Source organism: Branchiostoma lanceolatum, chromosome 13 (genome assembly GCF_035083965.1).
Source record: "Branchiostoma lanceolatum isolate klBraLanc5 chromosome 13, klBraLanc5.hap2, whole genome shotgun sequence".
In the NCBI taxonomy this organism is placed as follows: domain Eukaryota; kingdom Metazoa; phylum Chordata; class Leptocardii; order Amphioxiformes; family Branchiostomatidae; genus Branchiostoma; species Branchiostoma lanceolatum.
The window spans coordinates 801,793-818,074 of NC_089734.1; the positions used below are offsets into that span (position 1 = coordinate 801,793).

Genomic DNA, 16,282 nt, shown 5'->3' on the forward strand with positions numbered 1-16,282 from the left:
CAATTTTGGAGGTATAATTTATGATATATCAACATTATAGACAATTACAAGATAATCTAACTAAAAAAGGAAATATCTGCTATTTGTAATCACACTCTATAAGTCATGTGCTGACCATAATATAAACAGCTATCACTTGAACGTATCGTATTCCAGAACAAGGGATTGAGACAGTTTATCACTGTAGCCACCAACAAATAGCTACAGTGTAGGTTACAACTGTAGCCACCGACAAATAGCTACAGTGTAGGTTACAACTGTAGCCACCGACAAATAGCTACAGTGTAGGTTACTACTGGACACACTAACAAAGTGCTACATTACAGCTGCTGATGTAACAGACTAGCGGATTTCCGATCCTCAGACCAACATGTTTCCATAACAGCTGTTCAAATCCGAACCCCACACACTGTTTAGATACCCGAGAAGCATGTGACTTTTACATACTGTTTTTTTCTCACATTTGTAGAAGGTGTAACCTCCATTAACATTAATCCACCGGGTTATATAAATCCAACACTTTGAAAATAGTGGGTTTGAGAGATCTCTAGTGCAGCAGATTTTCCAGATTTGACACAAGAAACTGCAGATTTTTAAGTACTGTTTCTTCACAGAGTTTCGAAAGTGTAAAAAACATACAAAGGATCACCTTCGTAGCTACATCTGCATACCTAAGGGTGCCAGTTCATTAGTCTGTATTTCCATTGTAAACTTTGTTTTCTTTTCAGTGTTTCCACACAAAAATGTATCCTCGCCACCCACCTACACAGTTAAGATACATAAGCTACAGGATCGAGGGTACTTCCTGACACCCTGGTGATTTTGCTACAGCTACATGTACCTGTATGCAACACGATCGCTACTTTCCGAGGACCATTGCAGGGTGGCCCGTGCGGCACAGCACAGTGCCTGCATTTTCTATCTATACAGCCACCTTGTGAATAAGTATTCATATATAAGCTTTAGTTTTCTTTATCATCTAGGTGCACACTCTGTCAAATTAGAGGGTATAAATCTTTAACTTGAATACTTGATAAAACGTAATAAGAGATGAATAATTTGCCTTCCGTAATGTTGTGTTTTTCTTCAGAATCTACATTCCAAGTGAAAAGGCACCACTTTCTCCTAAGTAAGCCTTAACTTGTCTACGTACTTTTCTCCTTCCCTAGAACGTTTCTCTCCCTTTTTGAACCTAAACTCACCTTTGCATTTATTAGTGTTTTTGTCCAAAATTGCCTTAGTGGATATGATTTTCCCATATCTGAAACAAAAGCAAAAATAACTTGAAAAATAACATGGTAAAAGAACAAGGATGATGCAACTTACCTTTACAAACATTGGTGTTTTTGTCTAATATTGCCTTAACTGATACAATTTTGCCATACCTGCAAAAATGTAAAAAGCACAGAGAAAAGACAACAGTTTACTTCACAACGAACAGGTAAGAACAAGAGAGTGTTACGAACAACGGACGGAACAAGAACAGAAAAACTCGGAGACAACGACTTGTCTAACGATTAGAAGAGACAAACTGTGTAGATGTATTTCATTATTCTAAATTCATTTATTTTTGCAGTTAAAGGAGAAAGAATTTTTTTCGCAGCGTTTCAAGTTTACACTTGAACCAATTCTGTAGTACAGTAGTAACAAATTGGAAATGCATATTCTTGGTGAATGCACTGTGGAAAACTTACATTATCTAGCGGGGAGGGCGTTCTAAATTTGGTCCACCCCAAGAGCCTTCCAGTGCTTTTTCTGAAGGTTTCTCATATCAAAAGTGATTCAAGTGAATGGCGTCATTTTTTAGAGAGCGTGGGCACATTGCCCCTTGTACTGACCTTTTAAAACTTACGATCATGACTGTTATGATATTGGTAGATTTTGTTCAGGTCACTAGTGCACTTTGTGGTTGTTCTTGCATAATTTCTTCCAAACTTGCTAGGAATAATTATTCTTCTTCTCTCAATTCCTGAACCCCTTCCCCATGTCCTATCCTGGTCTGAACACAAACTCAATAATGTCCACATAGTTTGTCCCTTTTCAGGAAAGAATATCAAAGTCATACAAAAATTTCATACAAACATGTATAAGTTTGAATAATAGTGTGAAGATACATGTACAACATGTATTGTAATCATGATATAGAAGATCTACAATGTACATGCAAGTTACATGTTCATGCAACATAGAATATTTAGATGTCCAAGTCAAGAAAATAGTTTCTGGAGAAATATTAATGATTAAGGCCACACCAATTAAATTTCTTGGTTAACAGATTTTTTTTTACATTTTTGCACAAGAACATTCATTAAAACAGAAGGCTGGGGTGAAAACTTGCACCTGACCCTGTTCACTCCCTGAAATTGTGTGCACCAAAGTACAAACTTTCCTCTGAGATTCTGTTTTCATATTGATTTTCCAATCTAGCATTTTTTTAAAAATTCCATTAACCAAGAAATTAGATAGGTGTGGCATAATATGTCTTAGAAACTAAATCTATCATGAAGAAGTAGAAAGAATGTGTTAAAATGGTTCTGTAGTGAAGACATGGTGCGATATTTTATTCCATCTCGCATTCAATATTATTGAGTATATCCAGGCCTACTTAACATGCACATGGACAATAGAGAGAGCATGCCATGTGCCATACAGAGATAGTGTTCTATTCAATGTGTAAGACAGAGATAGTGTTCTGTTTAATGTGTAAGACAGAGATAGTGTTCTGTTTAATGTGTAAGACAGAGATAGTGTTCTGTTTAATATAACCTCATTTTCCCACAAGTTATAGCAACAACAGGGACAGAGGGAACAAAAACACGACGTAAAACCTCAACAACAAAGGCGGCATGCAAGAAAACAGATCATCACAATTCTAACAAAGGATGGATCGATTTTAATATGAATGATAAAAGCCATAATTCATAACACTGATGCGAAATCGATAACTCAGTATAACAGATGAGTGTTGTTCAGGTAGTGTGAGGTGGAATATATCTGTTTTGTGTGAATGGTTTCTGGTCAGCAGAAATGGTTTATTTTATCTTGCTATTCATGTGGAATGCTCTCGTATGGCAGGGATCAGGGTTTTTGCAGGACGATTTTTTTATCCCAGGTAAAATTTCTGACAACTTGCAAGTTACTGTAAATGCATTTAAGTTCACAATGGTTTTAATTTTGCTGTAGGGAGAAAATGTAGTGTTCGCGGTGGCTTCAAGTTTGAACTTGAGACATTAGTAGACAAGGGGGTAGGAGGGCAAAAAAAATTGTGGTGGTTTTAAGCTCGCGACGAAGAGCTTATTTACGGCGAAAACCGTGAACATATAACCACCGTGAACATTTGTGCATTTACAGTAATCTTGAGGCAGATGTAGTTTTCAGCCTTGTTTTGAGCAGTGTTTTTCTGGAGGTGTGCGCTGTTAACAGGTAGTAACAGATTCTGTAATATGTCAGGGTAGCTGTGAAACACAAGGTTCAAAGCACGGCCAAAGACGCTCAAAACAAGCCCGATTGACTGCTACCGTATATCTGCTTGAAGATTACCAGGTGACAGATGATTATTTTGAGCCCTGAAGGGAAAGCATGGATTTTTGTCCCAAGCATCTGGATTCCATCATTTGACCACAAAATTCTTGCTATTTATTTCTTTATTCTTGCTATTACACCATGTTGAAGATATATCAGTGTGTAAGTATAATTATGACAATGGAAAAATTGAAGATTGCCTTTCAAAATGCAGGAATGTTGAGAGGGTCGATAATAGATTCAAAATTTTCCTGGAGCCCTAGAATTTCTCTTCAACAAAATCGAGATGTTGGAATAAGATTTAGAACTGGAAAAAACTGCTTCTAAGTATAAGCTGGAGGGTAAACATGTCGGGACAATTTGGTTCCGTCCAAATACAGCCTATATGCAGGGAGCTTCCCGCAAACAAACAAACATCGGAACCCAACATCAAAGGGATTCCAGAGCCGAGAAACCGCTGACCATCGGGAAAAGGAATCAAAATATCGCTTGAGACACGCCCACAAGATTTTCTCTGTCGTTTTTTGTTGTTTTTTGCTGATGTTTTGGAGGGATTCGTCGTTTTGTGGTTAACCCACAGAATTTGTGCATGTATGCAAAGTTTGATAGGAAGTCACTAATGGAGATCTACTTAATGAACCAAACCAAGCCAAGTCTCTGAGATTTCCTTAGTTTGTTCTTGTTGTTTTTTGCTGATGTGACTTTAAGTTGCTACATGTATTTGCTACACGTAACTTTAAGCTGCTACACGTAACTTTAAGTTGCTACATGTAACTTTAAGTTGCTACACGTAACTTTAAGTTGCTACACGTAACTTTAAGTTGCTACACGTAACTTTAAGTTGCTACACGTAACTTTAAGTTGCTACATGTAACTTTAAGTTGCTACATGTAACTTTAAGTTGCTACATGTAACTTTAAGTTGCTACATGTAACTTTAAGTTGCTACACGTAACTTTAAGTTGCTACATGTAACTTTAAGTTGCTACATGTAACTTTAAGTGCAGTGTGTAGTGTAATGTTTGTTGTTTATTTGCTTGTTTACTCACGGGGAGCATAGGCCGATGAGGTCCTGATCAGTCGTGTTGGGGGTAAGGCCACGGATGTATAAATTGGTCTTGCTAAGCTGCTCGCCACTGGAATGGCCGCTACTGCTACCTTGGCTGGGACTGGGGGGAGGCATGGTCCGTGGAGGAACATAGGCCTGCGTAAATAACAACAACAACATGGTAAATAACGATATCAACAACAGCAACACATGGTAAATAACAACATGAACAACAACAAAAACATGGTAAATAACAACTTAAACAACTCTCCCAAACATTACAAGTAAACTGAAAGGCATGGCCCACATAGGAACAATTATCGTAATAACATAAATATCAATAACAACAACTGAATCCTTCCAAACATTATCATAAATACCACAAATGTTGTTACTAATTTGTAGCAATGGTCATAAAAATATTTGATCCATCATTTTCCAAATTTCAAGCACCCAACCTTTCAGGAAAAACCCGACCCCTAAACTCCCACATTTCCAATGTCATCAGCGTAACTACACCGCTGCCGACAGGACTGGAATCTAGGCTAACACCCGAAGGGGAAGTAATCTGATTAAATAAGTCTCCACATTTCTTAATCTTAACAGTCAGCTCCTTTAAGACAGGATTGACCTACAAACTGATTGACTCTGCAGGATCAATGTCAAAGTCACTGACGCCAGAATGCTTGCTGAGAATTTCAGCTGACGGAAAGCTATGAGAGGAGAATCCAGCTGGGTTGTGTCACGAGTATGGAGGGTGCGCTTGCAGAGAATTTTAGATTAACCTTCAGCATACTAAGGTAGCAGTTTAGCAGCAAATTTGTATGTGGTAACAGGGTTAGGCAGCTGAGAGAAGGTTAAACAGAACAAGAGAGGCATCCAGCTGGGTTGTATCATGAGTATGGAGCGTGCGCTTGCCGAGAATGTTTAGCTTAACCTACTGCATGCTGAGGTAGCAGTTTAGCACCAAAATTTGACCAAATTTGAACTGGTTACGAGGTTAGGCAGCAGGGAGAAGGTTAAAGAGAAAAGAGACACCCAGCTGGGTTGTGTCATGAGTATAGAGCGCCCAGAGATGACAGTATTCCAAAAGCATGGCAAAAATGTAGCTGTGATTCAGCGCAGCGCTCAGAGAAGGCCTCATTACAGCACTGATGCTTGACAGAGTTAGGATGTGGGGGGAGGGAAACTGTAACTCTGAGCTTCGGCTGCAAATTCAATTATACGGATAACATCTTGGATTGAAAGCAGAAACCTGGTACAAATATGCCATGGTCTTTATTTTCCGAAACGCAGAAAATCGAGAGGTCTCAAATCTCTCAAAAAGACAGTCAAAAGCCAGAAGCAAAAGCTATACAAGGTATAGGGAGGGAAATATAAAATACTCAAGGTCCTGATATGCCACAATGTGGAAGACTAAGAGGGCTGAGATCTCCAAAAGAATCTTAAGACAGTGTGGTGTAACAACCGCATAACAAACTTGAACTTGAAAGAATGCCAAGAAAGACTTCTACTTTTCAACAGTCTAGAAATTCATTATCACCCTCCTTCTTCCTGCATTCATTTAAAAGGAGCACAAATTCCTCTACATATGAATCAGCCTGAACCAACTCAGTCTATGAGCAAATGTCATCCAGTCTACATGGCCTTGACTAGCCTTGCTATAACCTAGTACCAGTAGCCTATTGTTACAACAAATTCAGACACAGTTTACTGACGCATGTATGTTTTTCCCTATGTTTTTACCATGTATTTGCAATTAGCCCAAGGGCATGAACTTGCAATAAACCTCTATCTTATAACTAAAATGTCAGCTATATAGAGACAGGAGCAAGCTAACTTGAGTTTGCCGTTAAATTAAAATCCAACGAATGTGTGCAGCTTCAGCTAATGATACACTTTATCTACAACTGTTACAGCTATTCATGTAAAATTCGTACATAATGACTAAGTCTTATTTGTAAAATACCTATTTAAAGGTTAAACCTCCAACTTTAAGTGTTACTACAGGTCAACGTGGCTCACTTTTCATCAGTAAGTGACATTGACAGGGTTAAATTGGGCTTGTAACTTGAAACCGGATCAACATTGAATACTCAGTAATGTATAGGCTTTATAGCTGCATGTATTCCGGTTAATACGGTACCAAGAGCATGATCACAAATGGGATGCAACAATAGGAGTTTATACAGTACCGGTTGACGAGCCAGTTCACACGCGTAAACTCTAACTACGGGACCGGTCTTCCTTCCTAATTAATAGTCGCTAATTGCGCTAACCTTTCCTTTGGCCCTTCGCGTGACATTTGATACGCCGGGGTGCACACGATGTCGACAACACCTTTCAGGGGCGACATATCGCAGAGTAAGGGCGACAAATCCCGCGAAACGTGTGCCAACAATTTGTGAAGTCATGCACGCAAAGAACGTCTTCCAACTCCGGAAATAGAATAGTGGGGGAAAAAAGTAAGAATGCCGCCACCTGTGGAAACTTGCAGAAGTCACGCTGACACTTTCAACACTTTCGGAAGTTTACTTGCAGTTGATTAACCCTTGAACTGCTAACTTCTGTTCTAGCTGATGTAACATTGGGAACATGAGCCTAACCCAGCAGAAATAGGGTTAAACTCTGATGAGTTTATGCATTACCCAAAAGATCCAAAGATTGAAAAGTTGTGCTGCAGTACCATAACGAACCACTAGGAGGCACAAAATCTTGCCATTTCGAGGTCTTATCAAGACCTACACACATATTCTTTGTGACACTAATGGAGATCTAAATCAAACAAACAAACAAACAAAAGAAAACACATAACATAAGACAATGATCCACCCAGACATTCTCGACTTATTGTGTTGAACACACACACGCACACAAACTCGACGGAGGTAAACATATAACCTTCTTTGCACAGATAACTACATAAGGTAGATAAAACTAATAGAGTTTCCAATAAGAAATAAAGTCGCAGACAAAAGACTACACAGAAAAAAGATGAAGTGCATGATAAAGGAGTCCTCGTTAAACCTATTGCTTTATCGCTGTCAAAGAAGTTGACTGATTGATCAATTATTGCCAATCCTTTTCCATCCAAACTGGCTGCAGCTCTCTAAGGACCACTCTTCTTGCGTCATCCTGAAATGGATGGTGTAGCGAAATCCTGCGTCAGTAGTTTCTACGGAAAAGGAGCATCAACCTACGCCATATTATCGACACCTGCATTATAAAAGCCACCTTAAAAGTTAAAAAACCAGTTTGGCTCTTTGAGGAACTCTCTTCCTACGTCATTCTTGAAAATGGATGGTGTAGTGAAACACTACGTCAGTATAATTTTTACTAAATCAGAGCATCAACCTACAATGGCTGCATTGTACGCAGTACTTTTGACTCCAGCAACACCAAAAGCCACCTTAAAGAGTTAAAAACCAGTTTGGCTCTTTGAGGATCTCTCTTTCTATGTCATTCCTGCAAATGGATCGTGTAGCGAAACACAACGTCAGTATAGTTTTTACAGAAACAGAGCATCAACCTACATTCTACACCCTATTATTGACAAATGCACCACAAAGCCACTTTAAAAAGCATCCATTTGAAAAAAAATGGAAAACAAAAATTGATCTTGACAGGCACTTTTCTGCACTGTAAAAGCCACCTTTGACAGAACCTAAGAGAAATGCCTTTTTTTTTCGAAGCAGTAAATTGAAAACTAGGATTGACAGGCACTTTCTTGTACTGCAAGAGCCACCTTTAACAGGTCCTCAGAGAGAGCGTCCATTTTCCAAAGCAGCTGCGAAACTAGGTTGGAGGAAGCAAGCAGAGAGCTCTAAAGCTCTTTGGGGGAAGTAACCTGCATCGAGTAGTTTACATAAATTTGTGTTTATCCGGAGACACCTGGAACTAACGCATCGACACTCCAGCCCACTTGTCTGTCGGGCCGACTGTGTATGTTTGTGAGAGTGCAATGTTTCTCTCAATGTTAGGAATGGGGTCAGCGATCAGACCTAAAGGTCGTCTTGTTGGATAGAGGTCAGCCTCTCCTCAAACGAAAATTGCAAAGTCTGCCACTTACTTTGATAAAGACTTATGATATGGATATCTACATGTATATATCAAATATCATCATCATCATAGTTTAACTTAAAGAAAGAATCTGCAACTAAAAACATGTTTTCGTGCCCAAACCTCAACATTCTGATACCACGTCTGTTTACCTCCCTGTGGAGAAGTCAGGCCAGGTTTTCACAGATGTAAACAATCCTAACCTGCAGGCCCTGAAACCTTTACCACTGTTTGGCTCAAAATATTTGTCTTTCGTGAGAAAAATACTTCAGGATTCTCTTATATCCCATAGCCTTAAACGAGTTTGTTTGTTAAGACCCTTGTAGTTCCTAGTGGCACATACATGTAGGGCAGTTTCTTTGCTGTTTCAGAAGCAGGATATATTTTTTACAGGGAGAGGTTGCAAGTCCTTCCTCCTTTAAAGTTTAATGTGTTTGACTTTTACATCCCTTCCAAACTACTGGTGCAGTCCTAACCAAAGCAAGATGTCCTGACCCAATATTGCACCGGAATCTCCCAGTTACCAAATAATTTGGATCCAGGAGCTCAACTGTGAGGCTGCTACCAGTTCAGCTGTAGGGACATTTTTCCTCAGAGTAGAACTGTAAATTTGATCTCAGATTATACAGATCTGATCATGAGCCAAGACAGCTTTCACACTAGGCTTGCACCTGGAGTTGTGCCAATACTAGTACCGTAAAATCCCTATTTACGTACGCACTTTTTAAACTTTTCAAGTTGCAAGCAGGTGCTCTAGGCTGACGCCAAAGTCATATATTCAAACAATATATGTAGACTTTTGCTTAGCGTATGATCATATTATCATTGCTAGTCATATTGACTACCACAATTTCTCGAGAGAAAAGTTTTCATGTTACATGTAACATGTGCATACGATTTTCGTTTGCACTTTTCGCCCCACTAGCAAACACAATGCAGTTTGTTTTGTGCCTTTCCTCCCATGTTTGGACCTCCCCCGGCATGAGAACATGTCGGCATTTCCGTTCGTAGCGCTGGTTTCGCAGCTCCCCTGCGCCTATTGTTACAAACATGCAACCCGATCGCACCCTGCCCTGAGAACATTCCTGCCCTGGGATCTGGGATGCAGCGATGCCTCCACTATAAACATGTCATGCAACGGGGGCACCCAGGTATGCCCAGGTAGTGTACATTTGGACGAGGCAACAATCGTCACTTTCAGCGAAGGACACGGAGAAGTTGGAATTCCTGACACCTTTAAAAAGTTTTTATCTTAGAAACCTCTTTGTTAAAATTCTATGGTAACTATATTCTATAGTATATAATACTGGATACTACTAACATGATTTTTAGGCATGACTTTTAATATTGCATGACTTTTAATATTCATATATTCAATATTTACCTGCAAAGGATGTAAAAAAATTTCCAGAATACTTGTCGACATGAGTAGCACAATTCAAGGACCAAAGTGTCAAAGATATCTACCTATGGCTGCAGAGATGCCTGCACTATAATATAAACATGTTTTGCACTCATCATCAGGTATTCCCACTGTGCTGTACAAATGTACATGGGGACAATGCAGCAACAGCCACTTTCAGTCAGGACACCTACAAGATGGTATAGCTAAAAATTCACCGCCCCCTACATAGGACCCACCTACATGTAGGCCTTGTCGAAGGATTCTATTTGCACCTCCTTTACCATAAACACTTTCTGGTTCGCAGGCATCCAGGTATGCGAGCCGTGCATTCGGACAACGGACAATGAAACAATGGTCACTTTCAGTTAAAACGTAAAACGTTCGGTATTCCAAATGTACATGCGGACAATGCAGCAACGGCCACTTTCAGTGAGGACACTGGCAAGATTAGTTAAAAGTTAAAATCCTCCCACACCATTATTGATGTATAGGGCGGTGCCCATCTCCGTTTCATAGCCCTGGGCCACACTGTGGTGCAATCACTGTAGCAGGGGGCTAGTCCACTGGCAGTGGAGTGTGTTTAACTTCCATACTGTTTCAGAAGTTGGCAAGATGGTATAGCTAAAAAGATGGTAAGATGGTAAGATGGTATAGCTAAAAATGGTATAGCTAAAAAAGGTATAGCTAAAAAAGTTGGCAAGATGGTATAGCTAAAAAGATGGTAAGATGGCAAGATGGTATAGCTAAAAATTCACCATCCCCTATATACAAACAATGTAGGACCCACCTACATGTAGACCTTGTCGAAGGATTCTATTTGCACCTCCTTTACCATAAACACTTTCTGGTTCGCAGGTATCCAGGTATGCAAGCCGTGCATTCGGACAACGGACAATGAAACAATGGTCACTTTCAGTTAAAACGCAAAAGGTTCGGAAACAACAGTGATCATTCTAGAAACTGATTGCCTCAGAAAACATTGAGAAATTTTCTGACATGGTTTAACTAAGTATTCATCTTTTAAATGTTGTAAAAACAGTTCCTAGTCATATTTCTCTGTGCATTATGCAAGAATTGTCAGAATTCACTGACACAGGAGCCCCCGCCAGAGAAACCAATATGTGGGTGTCAGCTCTTCTTCTACCATAAACATGTTCGGCTTCGCAGGCGTGAAGGAATGCAGGTGATGCATTCGGACAATCACACAATGGTCAGTTTCAGCTGGGACGCCAAAAATTTGGAATTGCAAACAAACTCTCATACGTTATATACCCATACTTGTATTAGGTAGATTATCCCTTAGAAATATAATATAGAACTGTAGTTATGTACCAGCCATACTTTGTACCTTGTACAATTTTGTTGCGCAATAACGTTATCTATATACTGTATTGCCAAACCTTCCAAAGAAAGTATATTGGCAAGGATTTTTCGAACACAAATTTGTCTTTTCCATGTTTTACCGGTAAAGAATGTCAAAGCTGTTTAAAGAAACGTTACCTTTTTACGATTGGAATTGCAGAATATCATTACAACAAGGAGCCACAGTGCCGGAGAAACCAATATCTAGGCAGCGGCCGCTCCTGTCTTATTATAAACAGGTTCAGCTTGGGAGGCGTGCAGGTATGCGAGCTGGAGTGGACAGCGCGACAATGGGGACCTGTCTCTGCGCGCCGGCGTAAGAACAGTAGCTACCGGAACATCCCACGTCGCGCTACGCTTGGTGACCGAGCGTTGGGATCTGCTTGCTCAAGCTCATCGGAGCGCGCCGTGTCGGACTGTCGAGTTACATGCAAATAACTGGGACTTTTACTGGCCTTACACTGTTGTCTTTGTGTGTCACAGGTATACATGTACATAGTGGAAAATGAGGAATAAAATTGAATCTTTTAAATTACTACTGGATAAATACATTAAATGTATTTATCCAGTAGTTTTGTAAACTCAGACGTTTCAAGCGCCCATCCGGCAGTTTTTTGTTGTTGATGAGGAGCAATTCTCACCTGTCATTTTTCTCATTGACAAAAAGCTGCCAGATGGGCGCTTGAAATGTCTGAGTTTACAAATGTACATGTATCTATCCAGTAGTAAAGGTTCAATTTTATTCCTCCTTTCCTGATCTCGATGTCTAATATTCACAAACGTATGGTGCAAAATGAATTTCTAGAACTGCTCACTAGAAATAGGCCGACCCCATAGCCCCGCCCACCTCAGTAAAAATGTAGAAATGCAAAATGAAAACAAAAGAATGCAAATAACTGGGGCCTAAGGTGTCCCTTGTAGAGTCCTGACACTATTGTCTTTATGCAAAAAGGTATAAAAATGCAACTATTAGACGAACATGCAGCCAATCTCTCATAGGTTAAACTTAAAATTGTGATGGACAGTCAGGATCTAACTGTTTCTGACTATGATACACTAATATGGTCTAAGTAAAAAAGTCAACATACAAATCAAAGAACAGTCTGATCTGGAAACAGACAGCTCAAATAGCCTTGTGCAGTCCATTAATTTAGGAAGCTCCATAATCCCAAACACAAACAGGTAAACAAACAATCTCTGTATTACAGGAGCAAACATGTGTTTTGGTCACACATGCTAAATAAAGTGAACCCCATACTTGTTACCAACTCTACATAAGAACTACCTGGTAAATGTGACCACTTTTGGTAGTTCCTTTGAGTAATGTTTCCACTGCACAAGCATTAAGAATCTTGTCTATAGTGACCACCTGTCCACATAGACAAGATTTTATTGGTCCACTAAGTGATCTTCTTGGTACGTTTTGACAAAGCAAGGAGGTTTTATAAAACCTCCTTGGACAAAGCAAACATAAAACTGTAGTTATAACATTTTGACATTCTACTTTTGGTTGCTTTTGAAACAGATAAATCCTGATTATTTCAAAACCGCATGACTGATTGAACAGTCATTCTACCAGTAGCAGGATTCATTTCTCCACAGCACAGTCAAACCAGCCAAACAGAAATAGCGAGCACACAGCTAAACCTGGAGACAAATATTTAACAACAAACGTTTTCAGTCCACACAGCAGAAGAGCTGGGGATAGAAATTCATATTTGGGAATACTGGACACCTAAAAATTCAGGCATAGAAAATAAAACTGGGCGCATGTAACATAGTAGAATGTCTACAAAATCTAATTACAAAACCTTACTGCCTCTCGTCAGAGCTTAAATCTAAAACTCAATACCGTAGCTAACTTCAAGACTTTAAGAAGTAATACAAGAAAGGTTTTATAATTTTTCCTGACACTGGATGTCAGGAATATGCTGTAGATTTGCGTACAATAGAACGTAAAAAACCCACAATAATGTCAACAAGCTGAACAAGCCGTCGACAATAAAAAAAGGCTTTGACTTGACTTGACAAATATCTAGGTCCACAGTCAAAAATCAGATGCACAGGTCCCGTTTTGGGTGCACAAAAGCGCATATTTATGCACCAGTATTTCCAGCCCTAAGAGGCGAACACTAGCGCCGCCATCAGGACGTCACCTTGACATATTTGTCTGCACTTGGGTAAGACGGGGCTTTGGGCTCATTTAAAGCGATTCAATAGAAAATCCCCCCAGGAAAAATCCGCTAATCAAATTGCTGGCACAGTAGTAGCGGGTAATGAGACGGGGCCGTATCGCAGCGTGTTTACCTCCGGCACAAATCCTAACATCTGCATACATCAGTAACGTCAGCCTGACTGAAGTTTCACCCATTTTGTCCACAGCAAATTGAAGATGAATTTCACTCAATGTCATGGAATGCTCTAGATATGATGTTTTACGCAAATAGCTTATTTCTTTCTCTCAAATCAAGTACAACAGATTTTAAGAGTCTCGATGCAGATTTAAATATATCTAGTACATTTTTGTACTCTGAAGCAACACAAGGCTTTATAAAATACTTATAGCTTGGGAAGATTACACACAAGATATACATGTATGTAAAGGTATTCACCACTATAAATGAACACAGGAAACAGGCATTTTCCAGTCCCCTCAGCTACAGAGCAGTAGAATACACAGGAACCTCGCGAAGAATACACGGTTATATGGGGGGGCTGCGACACTACAAATGAAGCAATGACATCTGCCATTTTCACCCACAAGCTTAGCTTTAATTTCTTGGTTAACGGATTTAAAAAAATAATCTTAGCACGAAAAAATCATGCTGGGGTGAAAACTTGCACCTGATCCAGTTCAGTGTTCACTCCCTGAAATTGTGTGCACCAAAGTAAAGACTTTCCTCTGAGACTCTGTTTTCCTGTTGATTTTCCAATCTAGCATCTTTTTACAAAATTCCGTTAACCAAGAACTTAAAATGGTGTGGCCTTAGGACTACAAATTTGGTGCCAAACAGCTACCTTAGCAGGCTGCAGGTTAAACAAAATTCTAATCAATTGCATACTGAGGATATCTGTGCATTTCCTTCAATACTAACATACCTACATGTATGTTCCAAGGTAGACAAGGAGACGCCACACCCCCTTTCAGCACCCCATTGTCTTGTAAGTAAAGATGTTCCTCCTCCTTAATTAAGACAGCCAGTAAGGAAGTCCCTCCTGCTCTTAGAAACCTAAGGATTAAAGAGAAGTTCCCCTGGCCAGCACTTCCTCTAAGACATACCCTCCTCCTTTAAGGATCCAGTAAGGTGTTCCCTCTGTCTATAAGAAACCTGGTAAGACGTCGCATCCCCCCTTAAGAAACCCAGTTAAGTATTCCCTCCACTCTATCATCTATGAAACCTAATACCAAAAGAAGTTCCCACCCTTTAAGGAGCCCCTCTAAGACATCCCTCCCCTTTGATGATCCAGTAAGGTGTTCCCTAGATGTCTAAGGAGCCCAGTAAGACGTAGCCGCCCCCTTAAGGACCCCAGACTGCCTGCTGAGGTTAGCCTTGACCCCACACGAGAGATGTGGAGACAGTCTCAGCTGGTAGTCATTATGGGCTGGCTGTGAGGCTGTGGACGTTATAGGTGTTCACTTCCATCTCAACCTGGGGCTTAACAACCAAGACTGGCGCTTACATGTGTTATGTTACAATAAACATGCCATTTATGGGACCTGGTGTATAATATGTACAAGTCATACACTTATATTTAAGGGCTTGGAAATGTTACCTGTGTTCCAAAGCTACTAAACTTTAGCTGTGGGCTGTGAATGTTATAGGTGTTCACTTCCATCTCAACCTGGGGCTTAACAACCAAGACTGGCACTTACATGTGTAATGTTACAATAAACATGCCATTTATGGGACCTGGTGTATAATATGTACATACACTTATATTTCAGGGCTTGAAAATGTTACCTGGCTTCCTAAGCTACTAAAATCTGTCTGTGGAGCTGTGGACGTTATAGGTGTTCACTTCCATCTCAACCTGGGGCTTAACAACCAAGACTGGCGCTTACATGTGTAATGTAACAATAAACATGCCATTTGTGGGACCTGGTGTATAATATGTACAAGAGTCATACACTTATATTTCAGGGCTTGAAAATGTTACCTGTGTTCCAAAGCTACTAAAATTCAGCTGTGGGGCTGTGGATGTTATAGGTGTTCACTTCCACCTGAACCTGGGGCTTAACAACCAAGACTGGCGCTTACATGTGTAATGTTACAATTAAGTGCCATTTATGGGTGTATGAATACTATCATATGTACATACATGAATATACACTTCCATTTCAGGGCCTGAAATTGACTACCTGCCTTCGAAGCTTCCAAAGCTAATAAGATTTTGCTGGGCGTAATACTATCAACATTTCTCACTAAATTTCTCACCCTGTTGCAGCAAATTATGCTCAAGGCGGCTCCAATTCAATTTGATGGTTCAAAACAATAACTATGCTTAACTGGAAAAGCATAATAAAAACAAAGCATGAGGACCAGGTTCATGTCTTGGTTCATTCAGTTTACGGAGTGAATACAGTCATATTCAAGTCTTCCTCGCTGCCTTTATAATGTCTGCTTACTATATTTTCATCTTAAAATGTTTGAGAACCAATGAAATAATTTGATGTGGCTTAACTGTAGGCAAAAATTCTAGGGCCAAGAAAAGGATTTAAAAAAAAAAGGAGTTTCAAGCCCTGAATCTGCATGGAGCTGCCCAATGAGCAACCGTACTAGGTGGCAGAGATTAATCATAGGTGTTCACTTTTCACCTCTATCTCTTAATTACAGGGCTTAACGGACAGGTGATGAAATTACAGGTGTAACGACGTGTAGACTTGGG

At 39.9% G+C, this 16,282-nt stretch overlaps 1 protein-coding gene across 9 annotated transcripts in view; it reads right to left on the reverse strand.

Annotated features, from left to right (window-relative positions):
- LOC136446807 (RNA-binding motif, single-stranded-interacting protein 1-like) overlaps positions 1-16,282 on the reverse strand; it is a 121,213-nt gene that overhangs the window by 14,255 nt on the left and 90,676 nt on the right. For 8 of the 9 annotated variants that reach the window (XM_066445392.1, XM_066445389.1, XM_066445393.1 and 5 more), the window contains 2 exons: positions 4,571-4,725; positions 1,203-1,261 (listed from right to left, as the gene is read on the reverse strand). In XM_066445392.1, coding sequence (XP_066301489.1) covers positions 1,203-1,261; positions 4,571-4,725 — 214 coding nt within the window. Of the gene's footprint in view, positions 1-1,202; positions 1,262-1,326; positions 1,386-4,570; positions 4,726-16,282 lie in introns of all 9 variants that reach the window. The other variant, XM_066445391.1, reaches the window with a different exon arrangement.